General features: G+C 41.6%; 1 protein-coding gene across 1 annotated transcript; it reads right to left on the reverse strand.

The window, feature by feature from the left end:
* Positions 1–3,005: 3,005 nt before the first annotated feature.
* On the reverse strand, positions 3,006–15,955 carry mboat2b (membrane bound O-acyltransferase domain containing 2b). Its single transcript, XM_026341195.1, has 13 exons — positions 15,790–15,955; positions 8,161–8,306; positions 7,694–7,771; positions 7,104–7,199; positions 6,904–6,959; positions 6,769–6,823; positions 5,482–5,665; positions 4,759–4,951; positions 4,412–4,515; positions 4,220–4,284; positions 3,808–3,940; positions 3,582–3,733; positions 3,006–3,264 (listed from the first exon to the last, which is right to left on the reverse strand). Exons 1-13 carry the CDS (start codon positions 15,877–15,879, stop codon positions 3,093–3,095), a joined length of 1,524 nt encoding a protein of 507 aa, XP_026196980.1. The 5' UTR covers positions 15,880–15,955; the 3' UTR covers positions 3,006–3,092.
* Between the last annotated feature and the right edge of the window lie 1,591 nt (positions 15,956–17,546).

Below are 17,546 nucleotides of genomic sequence, written 5' to 3' on the forward strand. Positions count from 1 at the left end.
GTGATGGATGTGGTCATTTTATTGTGCTTTCCCTACTTCCTGCAGCATCTTTATAGTTTTGTGTTGCATCCTTTGTGCTCACATTGATGGATTGTTCTGCTCATCTTTGGGTTTAAATTCCTTCTGTAGCTGGTAATGTCTCTGTATTTCTGCAGCGCCATTTTATCATCTGAGGAATACACTGAAGTGCTTTTAACCGGGCAGGGGAGTGCCACAGGAGGGACTCTGCTCCGCCTGGTCTACTATCAGTTAATTAGGGTTTAAAGTGCGAGACTATGCAGCAGCTCGGGTCTTATCTTCTTTCTCCACCACTGTGTCCCAGTCCTGTACTCTAGGAACTGGGGGCAGTGAGCCATGTCCCATGAAGAGTCAACCGTGGACTAACCAACAACTCCATCTCATTTCCATCCCCCCACTCATCTATTTGTTGTCATCACAGTTCACTTTACTGGCACCGGGCTATAGGGAAAATATCCCACACCCTTCTCCCCAGCTACTTACCAGGCCTTATGGGATATCCCCACATCCAGTCCGGTTATAAAGTTATCAGTCAACACAGCTGCCATCTCAAAAAATCCAAGGTTTAATCACATCATTTACAAAAAACAAACATATTGTCCATTTCTATCCTACAGATCGGTGGCTGGTCCAGAGGGAGTGTGATTACCAGAGCCTCTCTGTTTCTCAGCGCCCCTCAACCAGATTTGATGAACACACCAAAAATACAAATGTGAAGACAGGGAAACATCTGAGATCAAGAAATAGGATTTCATGATTTTGTGAAAGAGATGTAAAAATATAAAGTAGTAGTAGTCAGTGGTGGAAAGTAATGCTTTTTTCTTCAGTAACCAGTTTCTTAAACACACATGGTAAAAAAACACTTTTCAGCAGGATCATGGAAAGTTAGGTACAGAAAATGTAACAGAGCGTTCACAGGTCTGAACAAAGCAAACATCCAGCTAATCTGAACATCTTTACAAACGGTAATAGCTGCTCCAGAGACGCTAAAACCAAAATCATCTAGTTTCTTTAAAGAGTAGTTAACCCCATAAATGAATGCACCATAACTAACCTAGTCTCAGCTAACAAGTAGGAATGCAAAAAACTGGTATTTTCATTGAACTTAAGATCATTTTTTAAATTAAAAAAGAATTACATGAATTCAAAATGTCTTTTGCATCTTCTGAGGTGATGCCTTCAAATGTCTTTTGTTTGAGCAACAGTCAAATTCACCAAAAAACAAAATAATGTTTGGTATTTTTTCCCATTTTTTTTCAAATGACCAAACAGAACAGAACAGAATCAGTTTTCAAAAGATCAGTGTGCTGATTGATTCATTCAAAGCAGCTGAACTAAATAAAAGTGGGATTGTTTGGAGTTGTTCTCTAACCAGGTCTTAGCATTTCAACGGAACCACTCGCTGTATTTACTTTTTTAGACACTAAACGCTTTGTGTGTTTTAGCTTACACAGCTGAACCCAACTAGACATCTCTTATCTTTAACCTAAACCCGTCTTAGCTACAACACTAAGGTGTTTGCTAACATAAACCAAGTTAATATAGCTTTTCTGATCATTCTGATAATTAGTTAACCAATGACGTTTGAGCTCCTGTCTTCAAGTTTCCTTCAGTCTACATCTCTGTACCTACACCACATCCCACTTCTCTTTCAATTACACAAATTACACAGTACTGCTTTCTGATAAGGCACCATTCATAACTGGTTAATTCCCTGGAACAAGTGGCTTTATTAATGTTTAATCACTCGTTAATGCTCTATAGATCAGTACCAAGACAATAATAATGACGGCTTTTGGGTCGGTTGGTTGTTTTGCTTGTGTCTTTATCTGTTTAGTCCTTCTAATGGACGGTCTGACCACTTAATCGGGACCAAAATTCCTCACTGAACACAACCTTTTATTAAAGTGTTAAACCTTTAATAAATAATTATTATTATTTATTAAAGGTTTAACACTTAAAACTGTAGATTAGACTTTGTACAGCTTTTCCCCATATAACTAGTCAAATGGTCCTCTTTAGAGATCAACGGTAGAAGTAGTTAGACATGAAAAGAACTTGTTCTTTTTATGTTATGACTTCTAACACATGTATAAAGCATAAATATTAAATGTATTAAACAGAAAAAAGCCATTTTTCACAGCTTCTAAGTTCCTTATAGGTGGCGTCTTATCAGAAAGCGATGCCCATATGAGAATTACTACTCGACAAAAACGAACATCTACAAATGTAAACACGACAAATTCCTCTCATCACACGCATCAAAAGAGTGTAAATGACATTTTCTTTTTCTTGTTAAAAAAACAGAACAACTAAGGCGACTGAGTGGAATAATCATTGGCACTTTACTCAAAACTCATTTCTATGAATACTGTGATGTTGTGGTTTAATAAGCTATAAGATGATAAGAAGTCACTCTTTGAAATTAGAGGAGAAAATATTATTTTCTTCTTCATTTATCATCAATCCACTGTCCTCTTCATTCATAAATTCACCTGACTCCTGTTCCACATGCTCACTGTCTTTTCATTTTATGGACTCTCATTCAATCAGCTGTTTCCCTATTGATCCTTTAATTCCTTCCTCCCTTTCTTTCCTGCAGATTTCCGATCAGAGAAAATTGAGTCAGCTTAACACTACACAGGTGGCCATGACAGTTCAGGGCAGTTTCTATTGTTTTATAAACAGTTAAAGTATATATATGTATTTATATATATATATATATATATATATATATATATATATATATATATATATATATATATATATATATATATATATATATCCTCCACCATCAGAGATTGGTTCTGAACCTGCCACCTGACTCAAACAAATGTCCATTTCCATTGGGTTTTGGAGTCCAAATGAGAAAACACTTCATCAAGTTCACATCAGACCTTAAAGATTCGGGCCCGTTTTTTGTCCATCCTTCTGTGAATCAAATAATCCAGCAATTTAACTTGGCCATCATTTTTTCTGTACCACAGACAGGAGGAATGTCCGTCAGATATGCTTCACCTCCTCATCTTCCTGTACAAGTGAATGGAAATGTAATGTAAACAGTTTTAGTCCTCTCATGTGGTTTTTTCCTTCTGGCTGCGGTCGGTGTCTCTTGCCTCCACAGGGTGCTGAACTGGGTCCTGGAGGAGGTTCTTCTGCTGGTCTTTGACGCGGAGATGTCTCGGTTTTACCGGCAACGCCACGGCCAGCAGAATGCAGCCGATGTGAAGGCTGAAGTACCAGGACCTGCAGAGGAAGGATAAGCAAACAGGTGAACTGGCTTAGAGAAGGTTTTTGCCCCCACTGTGCTCAAGACGGTCAGACAGGTGTAATAAATAAATTATGTAGCTCTGAGGTGGGTGACAGTTGGAGATGCAAGAGAAAAAATAAGAATTTGGTATTAGTTGTCCCAATGCAGTGGTTCCCAAACCCAGCTCTCTGCTCTGCACACTGCTGATTACCTGGATCAGGTGTGTTCAATCACTGAGCTGAAACCTGAGTTTAACTTAGCTGACTTAATCCTAAATAGCGAAAAGACACAAAGTTAAACCTGAGTTGCTGACCTGTAAAACTTCATTGACGGGCCTATGGACAAGAGGACAAAAGGCACCACTGTGTAGCAGATGGCGATCTGAGTGGCCGCCCACGTGATGACGTCGTACACCAATTTGTGGGTGGGTGACTGCAGGAAGTGTGGCCGAACGTTGTGTCTCACCTGAGGGAGCAAAACATTTGTTCAGGTAGCTGCACTAAATGTTCTGAAGGCTCATGTCAGCGGGGACAGCTCACCGCTCTGGCAGCCAGGGTGACGACGATGCCAGTGAGGAAGGTCAGGTAGTAGCCTGGATAAGCTCCATGCCACATGGCTGACAGGATGAAGGTAGCTGCTGTTGGGTGGTAGGGACAACGCTCATAACACACCCTGTAAACCAGAGGTCAGAGGTCACACAAGCAGACACTACATTTGTAAACAGCAGGTTACATTTGGCACGTTCATTTCTTCAAATTGCTTTTGAACGCTACAATCGGTTTCATTGTGCAGCTGCATGACACAACACAATATAAAATCCAGACTACTGTATATGGAACTCATTATCAAGTAGGAGAAATGTAAAGGGAAATACCACAGAAAAAACATATGAATGTGTATAATAGAAATTTAATTAGAGATGCAATGAAATCAGGGTAGATCAGGTCTGACCTTTTGAGCCAGTGAGCTGTCTGAATATTCCAGTTGTCGAGGAAAACCTTGAAGCTCGTTGCTAACTGGAAAAACAGAAAATCTAAATTTGATCTGACTGATGCCAGAGCAGCAAACAGATAATATATTATATTAATTGCTGTTTATATGAAAATAAATGATTCCAGTTCTCTTGTCAACGAGGGTCCTAACCTCAATGTTGAGGATCCTCAGGTTGGAGATGAGATCCCAGCGAGGAGAGCCGTCAGCATCATAGCCGTTAAAGCCGAAGCCGGCAGCATTGTTGATAGCATCAGCTGAGGTTAGAGAAGGTCAAAAGAAGACAGGTGAGACGGGCTGAGGTTAGACAAGAGGAAGTGTCAGACAGGTGAGACGGGCTGAGGTTAGACAAGAGGAAGTGTCAGACAGGTGAGACGGGCTGAGGTTAGACAAGAGGAAGTGTCAGACAGGTGACATGGGCTCAGGTTACAGAAGATAAAAGGTGAAAACATAAGAAAATGGCAGGCAGACGGACACATATCCAGGTTTCAGTCACCCACCGAGCGTCCAGACAAAGTAGTACTTGGGTCTGGTGGTTAACATGGACAAGTACAGGTAGACCGGCTGAGCGTAAAATGGCGTGTTGGCAATAAAGTCGTCATCAATGTTCCGTTCCACTGGGAAAACTTTACACACCGACAGAAAGACCAGAAGGCAGAAGAAGGAGGTGGCCACTTTACGGATGACCTCCGTCTAAGGAAACACACACATTCAGTTCACTTGGTAAAATGTAAAGTTTTCTTATGATATTTTTTGTCCAAATCTTTTAGGTTGATTTCATTTGTTTTACACCAGAGAAACTTGCTGCAGAGACACTAGTTTTTATCAGAGTGTGTCGGAAGAAAGGTACTGATTAAAAATAATTTACATCACAAATCTCCCGGTGTTTGAGAGGAGGGGATCGAGTGTAGACAAGTACTAATACAGACTTAATGCAGATGATGTTGTTCTAATCATATTTAACTTTAACTCATCCCTGTAAGAATAATTTACTTCAAAACATCCAAACCACTGAAAGTGTAAGGGTCTATATCGACATATAGTAATTACTTTTCCGTGTCAATTTAGTGTCAAAGTGTTAGATCACACACACACACACACACACACACACACACACATATATATATATATATACTGTATAACAAGTTCAATAATCTGAGTTTGGAGTCGTACTAATATAAATTGATGATGATTTTGAGACTTGCTGTGGTCACGCGACCTACATTTGGCGATGGCTCGGCCTGTTTCAGCTTGCTTTGAGACTTCCTGTCTGCCTCCTGGTCTCTATGGCGACGGGGGTCTCCCTCAATAAAGGCGATGTAGTCATTGTAGGAGCAGGTGGGTCCGGCCAGGATCCCCATGAAGTTGCAGTTGTAGCTGAAGTACTCCAGGAGACTGGGCATCCTCCTAAAGACACACACCGAGAAACAGTGTGGTGATAATTTGTGGCCCCCGCCTTAATTTGATAGTTTCATGTTCATGTTTCATGTTGTTTTCATTATTATTATTATTTTATTTATTTATTACTGATTTATTTCCTTATTATGTTTTTATTTATTTGGTATTAAAAAATAAAAATAAAGAGATTTAAGAAGATAGGATTTTTTTTAACAAAGCTTTTCTTGTGGAAAACCTGATGCGGCCCAGCCTCACCCAGACTATGCTTCCTGTGGCCCCCAGGTAAATTGAGTTTGAGACCCCTGAGTTAAACCCAGTGAATGTGAACCGTAGAGCCCCGAAAGGTGCTACATGCATCTAATACACAAAACGATACTGGAAAATATTTTAATAATTAAATTAAATGAACTATTTCACTGTGTTGTGGGTTATATTGCTGTTGTTGTTGTCTTATTGCCTGCTGTTCTTTTCTCTCTTCTCTTTCCAATCACCCCAACCGGTCGAGGCAGATGGCCGCCCACTATGAGCCTGGTTCTGCTGGAGGTTTCTTCCTCTAAAGGGAGTTTTTCCTCTCCACTGTTGCCTAAAGTTTGCTCAAATGGGATTGTTGGGTTTTCTCTATAATTTTTTGTATAAATATTTTCTGTAAGGTCTTAAACCTTAAACACTGTAAAGCGCCTTGAGATAACTTCTGTTGTAAATTGGCGCTATACAAATAAAATTGAATTGAATTGAATTAAAAAATGATCATTAATGTAATGAGTGTCTACAATAATTATCAAAGTGTTCGAAGCACAAAAATGTTTGACAATTTCAGATACTACATATATTTTTAGACTTTGTTTGCATGTGAATTTCCTGGTTTATGAAAGAATCAATTAATATTTCTGTAATTTTATTCAGCAATGATTCAATAATGATCAACTCTGCTCTTTAGCTTTAGGTCATTGTTGCAATAGTTTAACGTAGTTATCAGAAAACAAAATTAAACCCATTTCTCTGGAAGTACAATGATGGATTTCACTTCATGCACTTCTGGGACGCTTTGGGTGTTTTTAACACCAACTTTTTTCTCCACTTTCATATTTTTATATAAACAAAGTGAAACAAACCTTATCGCTAAAATCTTCTGCCCTGGAGTCAGGTGTTCCTCTTTTCGTGCCATTCCTATCCAAGAAAGGACAAAAAGTGAATAGACAGGATTCACCCTCCGACAGCGCCAGTAATGAGAGATGCTTCATACTTACCATCATGGATTTCAAACGCTATGCTGGTGATTTTTTGTGTTATCACCATCATGGGTCTGGAGAGAGAAGTGGAGGTTAAAAATAAGAAGTACATGTAGATCTGGCACAGAGCTGGATTTAAGTCAGAACTCGGAACCACAGATTCCCTTTAAAGCTAAGTGTGAACACAATTCATATGATGACAGGTGTGTCAGTCTTACCCGGTGAAGTCAGCAGTGTACATGCCATAGTCAAAGACATAGACTCGAGTAATCTGACACAGACTCAGGTAGCTGAGAGCCACCACCAGGCAGTATCTGAAAATACCAGAATCAGCTTAATTGGTCAGACATGTTTGCACAAACAGGGAAAACCCAGCATCAGGTGGCTCCACCTGTCCTCTGAAGACACAGGTGGATAAAAACGATGAACAAAGCTGCACAAAGACTAAAGTAAACACAAGCAGATGAATTCAGTTTGAAGATATCTGGAGCTAAAGGAAAATTGGTACTGAAGTTCTGTCTTGATTTAACGTTCTTACATCAAATAGAGTCCGTAGTTAGATCAGGTGAGAAAGTCTGGACATGAGAGGCAGTAAAAATCATCCTGTTCCATCGTCCATCATATTAAGCCTCTGCTCTGACTGAGGTTTCTCTTTAGTTCTTGTCTGTCTGCTGCTTCTTTAACGTTTACTGAGCAGATCCATCAGAACACAGGATCAGATCTGATCACATCCAAACACTGACCACTGGTCAAAGTATTACCATGCTCGATAATATGAATAAAAACATTTAAGAAAATAAAAACTCACTTGTGCATGTGTTCGACTCCGGTCAGGATCATGATGCCGTAGGTGAGTCCACTCTGCACCAGAAAGTGAAGCGCGTACCTGTGATACACAGCAAACCGAACAGTTCAACTCGAAACACTAAAACTAATCTAATTATCAGACAAAATAATCTGATGGGGTGCAACCAGCCTTCAGGAGGCCCGACTGGATGTTATACTGATGTATATGTTAGCAAATATGACGCTGGACACCTTGGAGACACATGTACATGCACAGGTGGGACCTCAGTCTCAGTTCGTAACAGCTGTTAACTGTAGTTTTTACCAAATAAACAAAAAGGAAATGCTGAAAATGGGCTTGTTAGGTCACATTTCGAGGGGCAGAAACATTTCAACACTGTAAAGTGCTAAAATCACTAACTTTAAATCTGGGTTTCTGATTTTTAAAACTGTCTCTATACTGTACTTGAGAGGCAGCATCCGTCTTACCAGCCGAAGCAGAACAGAGCGAAGTAGAGTCCCAGTAACGTCGCCACCACGTGTCTGATGAAGGGACTGGTTTTACTGGGATGGAGGAAGAGACGAAACCAGAAGGCCGACAGCAGAGCACAGAGCTGACACACCACAAAGTTCACCTGCAGGAAAAAGGACACACCTGGGTTCATTGGTGCAGGTTAGGTCACGTGAGTCGACAGTGACAGGTGTGTCACAGGTTTGTCAGTGGAAGCTGTCGTCAGCTCTCACAGCGTCTCTGCTGATAAAAATAGACCCTCAGAAGATATTTATAGTCAGTGAGCTACGACCTGCTGTCCGTTCTCACAGAAGCATCTAGAACAGAAAACCACTTCTGCAGAGAGTGGAGGGGAGAGAGTTTAGGTCCTAGAGACACCAACAGCAGCTGCCGAATTAGCATTTCTATAGAGCTTTTGTCCAGTGTGCCTGTAGCACGAGCTACCATCAGGATTCACCAGGCTGGAGTCAGGACTTGGTTAATATCCATACATACTGTATATACAGGGGTCCCTGAGCCGGGATAATAATCCCACCGTGGGATATTTGGGTTCTCTAGTGTAGCTGATGTCTCTAAAGTGAAGCCTCTGAGGTTTGGAGCAGCGCTGACAAACAACAGTACTTACTATTCCAGGATCTGTGGGCTCCTGCAGTCGGAGGTCGGTGAAGAGAAAACGACCTCCGACATGAAGGAGTCTCGCTCTGCTGAGGAGCAGCTTCAATGAATTCGAGTCTTTCTAACATTTAGCTTTGTCTTTCAGGATGATCCTGATTTTACTTCCTGCTGCTTTTACACCAGTGCACAGTTTTAAACCCCCACTCCAACAACCCGGTGTCTCCTTTAGAATCAGTGCTGACACTTTGACGTGACGATTACAGTAGGACTAATTCATCATCTCTGTCTGCACTTGGATCACATTTCAAAATCCATTTTCCAATGGCCGATAAAGAGAAGATGCTAAAAACTGTCCTGATACTTCTGGACCCAGCTACACAGCAGAGAAACATTTAGTCTAATGAGGTTTTGCTGCAGCTCAACCTGCTGGGACAGACTGTGGATAAAAACATTTGACTGTTCACTCTGCATCGTGGGTTTGTCCTCACGTCTCCGAACCCTTGATCCTGATTCTGTTTACACGTCTCACACTGACCGAGGGTCGGACCCGTCCGGTCAACACTGTAATCTTCCACATCTGGTCCTGACGTGCTGCTGGAGCACAGAACAGGAACAGCTGGACTGGATCACAAGACTCAACCTGCTGCGAAGGCATGCAACACACACACACACACACACACACACACACACACACACACTCACACACACACACACACACACACACACACACACACACACACACACACACTCACTCACACACACACACACACACACTCACACACACACACACACACACACACACACACACACACACACACACACACACACACACACACACACACACACACACACACACACACACACACACACACACACACACACACTCACACACACACACACACACACACTCACACACACACACACTCACACACACACACACAGTTCCTGATGGTTTCTGATGGATCGTACTGAACCTGGTCTCGGTTTACACTCTGCCTGGTTCAGACTCTGTGTCAGTAGCTGTAGTCAGAACCAGATCAGAGACCTGAACATGTTCCTGAGTCTGGTGAAGTGACACTGAGTCCAGCAGGATCCTGATCCAGCTTTTGACCTGAAAAACCAGCAGCTCTACTCTGAGTACGACTGCAGCCACAAAGATACTGTATACTGCATATACTGTAGGATCAAAGTACTAATACCAACAGTACAACAGTATCTCGCTGGCTCACAAGTGGTGGCTGAGTCTCGACGACAGTGTGTAGTATTTCTAAGACAGTATACGTAGTATCTGTAAGACAGTGTGTAGTATTTCTAAGACAGTATAAGTAGTATCTTTAAGACAGTGTGTAGTATTTCTAACACAGTACACGTAGTATCTGTAAGACAGTGTGTAGTATTTCTAAGACAGTATAAGTAGTATCTCTAAGACAGTGTGTAGTATTTCTAAAACAGTGTGTGTAGTTTTTCTAAGACAGTGTATGTAGTATTTCTAAGACAGTGTGTGTAGTATTTCTAACACAGTACACGTAGTATCTGTAAGACAGTGTGTAGTATTTCTAAGACAGTATAAGTAGTATCTCTAAGACAGTGTGTAGTATTTCTAAGACAGTGTGTAGTATTTCTAAAACAGTGTGTGTAGTTTTTCTAAGACAGTGTATGTAGTATTTCTAAGACAGTGTGTGTAGTATTTCTAACACAGTATAAGTAGTATCTCTAAGACAGTGTGTAGTATTTCTAACACAGTACACGTAGTATCTGTATGACAGTGTGTAGTATTTCTAAGACAGTGTGTGTAGTATTTCTAAAACAGTGTGTGTAGTATTTCTAAGACAGTGTATGTAGTATTTCTAAGACAGTGTATGTAGTATTTCTAAGACAGTAAACGTAGTATCTCTAAGACAGTGTGTAGTATTTCTAATACAGTGTGTGTAGTATTTCTAAGACAGTGTGTGTAATATTTCTAAGACAGTATATGTAGTATTTCTAAGACAGTATAAGTAGTATTTCTAAGACAGTATACGTAGTATTTCTAAGACAGTGTGTGTAGTATTTCTAAGACAGTATACGTAGTATTTCTAAGACAGTATACGTAGTATTTCTAAGACAGTATACGTAGTATTTCTAAGACAGTATGTATAGTATCTCCAAGACCGTATGTGTAGTATTTCTAAGATAGTATGTGTAGTATTTCTAACACAGTGTATGTAGTATTTCTAAGACAGTATACGTAGTATCTCTAAGACAGTGTGTAGTATATCTAACACAGTGTGTGTAGTATTTCTAAAACAGTGTGTGTAGTATTTCTAAAACAGTGTGTGTAGTATTTCTAAGACAGTATACGTAGTATTTCTAAGACAGTGTGCGTAGTATTTCTAAAACAGTGTGTGTAGTATTTCTAAAACAGTGTGTGTAGTATTTCTAAGACAGTATACGTAGTATTTCTAAGACAGTATACGTAGTATTTCTAAAACAGTGTGTGTAGTTTTTCTAAGACAGTGTATGTAGTATTTCTAAGACAGTGTGTGTAGTATTTCTATGACAGTATACGTAGTATTTCTAAGACAGTGTGCGTAGTATTTCTAAAACAGTGTGTGTAGTTTTTCTAAGACAGTATACGAAGTATTTCTAAGACAGTGTGTAGTATTTCTGAGACAGTGTGTAGTATTTCTGAGACAGTGTGTGTAGTATTTCTAAGACAGTGTGTGTAGTATTTCTAAGACAGTATACATAGTATTTCTAAGACAGTGTGTGTAGTATTTCTAAGACAGTATGTATAGTATCTCTAAGACCGTATGTGTAGTATTTCTAAGACAGTGTGTGTAGTATCTCTAAGACAGTATGTATAGTATCTCTAAGACCGTATGTGTAGTATTTCTAAGACAGTGTGTGTAGTATCTCTAAGACAGTATGTATAGTATCTCTAAGACCGAATGTGTAGTATCTCTGAGACAGTATGTGTAGTATTTCTCTGATAGTGTGCAGTATTTCAGTGTGCAGTATGTCAGTGTGGAGTATTTCAGTGTGCAGTATTTCAGTGTGCAGTATTTCAGTGTGCAGTATGTCAGTGTGGAGTATTTCAGTGTGCAGTATTTCAGTGTGCAGTATGTCAGTGTGCAGTATTTCAGTGTGCAGTATTTCAGTGTGCAGTATGTCAGTGTGGAGTATTTCAGTGTGTAGTATTTCAGTGTGCAGTATTTCAGTGTGCAGTATGTCAGTGTGGAGTATTTCAGTGTGCAGTATGTCAGTGTGGAGTAGTTCAGTGTGCAGTATGTCAGTGTGGAGTATTTCAGTGTGTAGTATTTCAGTGTGCAGTATTTCAGTGTGTAGTATTTCAGTGTGCAGTATTTCAGTGTGTAGTATTATAGTGTGCAGTATTTCGGTGTGTAGTATTTCAGTGTGTAGTATTTCAGTGTGTACTGTCTCTGACAGTGTGTAGTATTTCGGTGCGTAGTATTTCAGTGTGTAGTATTTCGGTGTGTACTATCTCAGATTTAGTATTTCAGTGTGTAATATTTTAGTGTGCAGTATTTCAGTGTTTAGTATTTCAGTGTGTACTATCTCAGATGCAGTATTTCAGTGTGTACTATCTCCGACAGTGTGCAGTATTTCGGTGTGTAGTATTTCAGTGTGTAGTATTTCGTTGTGTACTATCTCTGATAGTGTGTAGTATTTTAGTGTGTACTATCTCAGATGCAGTATTTTAGTGTGTACTATCTCTGACAGTGTGTAGTATTTCAGTGTGTAGTATTTCGGTGTGTAGTACTTCGGTGTGTACTATCTCTAACAGTGTGTAGTATTTCAGTGTGTAGTATTTCGGTGTGTACTATCTCAGATGCAGTATTTTAGTGTGTACTATCTCTAACAGTGTGTAGTATTTCGGTGTGTAGTATTTCAGTGTGTACTGTCTCTGACAGTGTGTAGTATTTCGGTGCGTAGTATTTCAGTGTGTAGTATTTCGGTGAGTACTATCTCAGATTTAGTATTTCAGTGTGTAATATTTTAGTGTGCAGTATTTCAGTGTTTAGTATTTCAGTGTGTACTATCTCAGATGCAGTATTTCAGTGTGTACTATCTCCGACAGTGTGCAGTATTTCGGTGTGTAGTATTTCAGTGTGCAGTATTTCAGTGTGCAGTATGTCAGTGTGAAGTATTTCAGTGTGTAGTATTTAGGTGTGTACTATCTCTGACAGTAAGTAGTATTTCAGTGTGCAGTATTTCAGTGTGTAGTATTTTAGTGTGCAGTATTTCGGTGTGTAGTAATTCAGTGTGTAGTATTTAGGTGTGTACTATCTCTGACAGTGTGTAGTATTTCAGTGTGCAGTATTTCAGTGTGTAGTGTTATAGTGTGCAGTATTTCGGTGTGAAGAATTTTAGTGTGTAGTATTTCAGTGTGTACTGTCTCTGACAGTGTGTAGTATTTCGGTGTGTACTATCTCAGATTTAGTATTTCAGTGTGTAATATTTTAGTGTGCAGTATTTCAGTGTTTAGTATTTCAGTGTGTACTATCTCAGATGCAGTATTTCAGTGTGTACTATCTCCGACAGTGTGCAGTATTTCGGTGTGTAGTATTTCAGTGTGTAGTATTTCAGTGTGTAGTATTTCGTTGTGTACTATCTCTGATAGTGTGTAGTATTTTAGTGTGTACTATCTCAGATGCAGTATTTTAGTGTGTACTATCTCTGACAGTGTGTAGTATTTCAGTGTGTAGTATTTCGGTGTGTAGTACTTCGGTGTGTACTATCTCTAACAGTGTGTAGTATTTCAGTGTGTAGTATTTCGGTGTGTACTATCTCAGATGCAGTATTTTAGTGTGTACTATCTCTAACAGTGTGTAGTATTTCGGTGTGTACTATCTCAGATGCAGTATTTTAGTGTGTACTATCTCTAACAGTGTGTAGTATTTCAGTGTGTAGTATTTCGATGTGTAGTATTTCGGTGTGTACTATCTCAGATGCAGTATTTTAGTGTGTACTATCTCTAACAGTGTGTAGTATTTCGGTGTGTACTGTCTCAGATGCAGTATTTTAGTGTGTACTATCTCTAACAGTGTGTAGTATTTCGGTGTGTATTATCTCAGATGCAGTATTTTAGTGTGTACTATCTCTAACAGTGTGTAGTATTTCGGTGTGTATTATTTCGGTGTGTACTATCTCAGATGCAGTATTTTAGTGTGTACTATCTCTAACAGTGTGTAGTATTTCAGTATGTAGTAATTCAGTGTGTATTATTTCGGTGTGTACTATCTCAGATGCAGTATTTTAGTGTGTACTATCTCTAACAGTGTGTAGTATTTCAGTATGTAGTAATTCAGTGTGTATTATTTCGGTGTGTACTATCTCAGATGCAGTACCCTGACACACACACCTCCTGTTGAATTATGGACACTGTGTAAACCGAGCGTTTACTCTCAGGCTGCGAACTCGTTAACAGACGTTCTCATCAGAGGCTGAGCTGTGACTAACGAGCTCAGGACCGGGTGCCGAGACCCGGATCGGGCTCATTTCTTTCACTAAGGTTTACTGTCCCAGTCCAGTCCAGTCCAGTCCAGTCCAGTCCAGTCCAGCGGGTCAGAACACATCTGTGGTCAGTGATGAAGATGAAGTTGATCTTTACATATTAGTCCCAGAAATTCCCAGAATTCACTGCACCGCCGTTGATGGTTCCGATGATGATGATGGTGTCGAATGTTCTGATCCACATCTTTAAAAATGCAAACGGTGACACGGCTCAGTGACCAGGTGTGTGGCTCTGAGCCAATCAGAACGCAGGTCTTGAATAAATCACCTGTTTTAAATGATGATGATGATCAAACTGTGACCAGTACACAGTACCAGTGTAGTACACGTAGTAATAGTATGGACACAACCAGCTCGTCTGTGTATCACTGAACTGATTAGACACAAACTTATCGAAGTATTTTATCAGGTTACTGCAGTACCGAGATGTCTGACTGAATCGAACGTAGTAATATCTAAATATACCACACTGACCTTCCTATGAGTACAGCAGTACAAGTACTACTGGAAAAATAATTCTGTCACAGTTGGTACAGGTTCAGGCCTGGACCCGGTCTTTCTTGGTAAGGACACATCAGAACTTGTGATGACCCCTCGTGTTTATCAGTGGCCCTTTGGAGGGGCCCAACCCCCAGGTTGAGAACCACTGGAGTAACTGATTATAAACCAGTTATCAGAAGTACTTTTAATACCTTTAGTACATTTGACTCACAGTACTTCTTACTTAAGTAATGCAGGACGTGTAACAGAGTATTTTACCTCAGTAAAGTATCTGAGTACTTCTTCAGTTTCATATACAGAGTAACAGCAGCTGTCGGGTGAATGTAATGCAGTAAAAGTACAACAGTCCCTCTCTAATGCAGTACAGTAAAAGTATTCAGTGCAGTACTCGGGTACTTTCCACCCTAGTGTGATCAGATCTTCATCCCTGTGATGTCATTAACATCTGGACGCTGCAGCAGAACCACACAGTACAAATACTACATAACGCAGTATTCAGTATTACTAACGCAGTAAAACTCGTTTTCAGGTTTTTCTCGGAGCAGCTGGACGAGTAAAGGCGCGGATCCGGATCAGGACTGGGACCAGAATCAGGACCGACTCAGTGTTTCCTGTGGATCCATCACAGGCTCGGTTCTGCTGCAGATCGTCAGTAAAACCCAACGACGGCGAACCGACCGTGTTTTCGTCACAAACCGGGTCTGGATCACGGATCACGGACCACGGCTGTGTCTGCACCGACACAGGCCTCCATCCATTTTGGACATCCCCGTCGCTGCCGTCTGTCTCCCCCGCCCTGTTGGTTCGTCTCTCCGCCGTTTTCGCTGCACTCTCCCGCCGAACACGTCGCTTTTACCGCCGGGTATCCGCGACCCAGCAGCCGGTCTCCGCCCCGGAGCTCCGGAGCGTCCGCCGCCGGGTTCCGAGGCTCGGCCCCCGGCTTGGTGTGGCTGAAATGTCCCCGTGGGTCTTACCTGGTCCAGCGGCAGGTCGGTGATCTCGCTGACCGGCTTCAGCAGGCTGGAGCCGGTGCAGGCCGTGGATGGGTTGTCTTCAGCGGCCATGGCTCCGGGTGTGTGTCCGGCTGCAGCAGCTCAGAGGCGGCGGCGTAGGCTCCGTGATCCGCGGGCGGTCCGTCCGTCTGTGAGTCCTGATGATGCTTCTTCCTCCTCTTCTTCTTCTTCCTGTTCCTCCTCCTCCTCCTCTGTCTGGCCCCCCCCCCCCTCCTGATGCCCCCCCCCCCTCCATGTCGCTCCCCCCCTTTGTCTCCCCTCCGCCTGCTTTCTCCATCTCTCCATCTCTCCATCTCTCCATCTCTCCATCCTCCATCTCTCCATCTCTCCATCTCTCCATCTCTCCATCTCTCCATCTCTCCATCTCTCCATCCTCCATCTCTCCATCTCTCCATCTCTCCATCCTCCATCTCTTCATCCTCCATCCTCCATCTCTCCATCTCTCCATCTCTCCATCCTCCATCTCTCCATCTCTCCATCCTCCACCTCTCCATCCTCCATCTCTCCATCTCTCCATCCTCCATCTCTCCATCCTCCATCTCTCCATCTCTCCATCCTCCACCTCTCCATCCTCCACCTCTCCATCTCTCCATCCTCCATCTCTCCATCCTCCATCTCTCCATCTCTCCATCTCTCCATCCTCCACCTCTCCATCTCTCCATCCTCCATCTCTCCATCCTCCCCCTCTCCACCTCTCCATCCTCCACCTCTCCATCTCTCCATCCTCCACCTCTCCATCCTCCATCTCTCCACCTCTCCATCCTCCACCTCTCCTCTACCTCTAATCTCTCCACCTCTCCATCCTCCATCTCTCCACCTCTCCATCCTCTACCTCTCATCTCTCCACCTCTCCATCCTCCATCCCTCCACCTCTCCATCTCTCCATCCTCCACCTCTCCTCTACCTCTCATCTCTCCACCTCTCCATCCTCCATCTCTCCACCTCTCCACCTCTCCATCCTCCACCTCTCAGTCTGTGGGGAAACACGTCTTCCGGACTTTGTCCCTCGGGCTCCGGGGCCCCAGAGACTTCAGGTTGTGGGAACAGTGATGATTTAATTAAGTGCCAACGTGGTAATTGAATATTTTACTGTTTCACTTGATGCTGAGTGTAAATAAAAGAAAAATCACTAATTATTATTATTATTATTCACCAACTAACTGTTCAAATGAACCACACGTCAGCAGAAAGGTCGAGTTTGGGTTTTAGGAGAAACTCTGGCTCAGTGGGAACGAACTGTCATCATGTTCTGTTTTTGTTTTTCAAGACTCCACAGATGTGTGAATTTAAAGTCCAGCCGTTTTTAAAGATTATTATTATTATTTTTGGAGCATTTTCTGGTAGAGACAGACAGCTGGCTCCCAGCTGGGCTCTAACTGTAGAAAACCCACAAAGCAGTGCTAGAAAGTTTGTGAACCCTGTAGAATTTTCTCTTCTTCTGCATAAACACGACCAAATGTCTCAACCTTTAGTTTGTGTCTAACATAGCAGGTCTTCAGAAACCGCTATGTTATATTTCTCTGTTTTGAATAAGACAGGATCCCAGACTCACAGCTGATCCTCAGCTGATTCTAATCTCTCTCAGACTCACTGTAAAACCCTGGAGGTTCACATATTTAAGATTTGACAGTTTTCTATGATAAATAAATGAATGAGTGTGCAGAAATAGAGAAAATTCAAAAGGGAAAACAAACTTTAAAAGCCACAAACAAAGACTG

Source organism: Anabas testudineus, chromosome 24 (genome assembly GCF_900324465.2).
Source record: "Anabas testudineus chromosome 24, fAnaTes1.2, whole genome shotgun sequence".
Lineage (NCBI taxonomy): Eukaryota > Metazoa > Chordata > Actinopteri > Anabantiformes > Anabantidae > Anabas > Anabas testudineus.

Bases quoted from the DNA above. Each gene is read 5' to 3' on its own strand.
- mboat2b (XM_026341195.1), bottom strand. From the start codon at position 15,879: ATGGCCGCTGAAGACAACCCATCCACGGCCTGCACCGGCTCCAGCCTG. The intron at 8,307-15,789 runs GTAAGACCCACG...TTTTTCCTGCAG, and splicing joins CCGACCTGCCGCTGGACCAG to GTGAACTTTGTGGTGTGTCA. The intron at 7,200-7,693 runs GTGAGTTTTTAT...TGGTATTTTCAG, and splicing joins GGAGTCGAACACATGCACAA to ATACTGCCTGGTGGTGGCTC.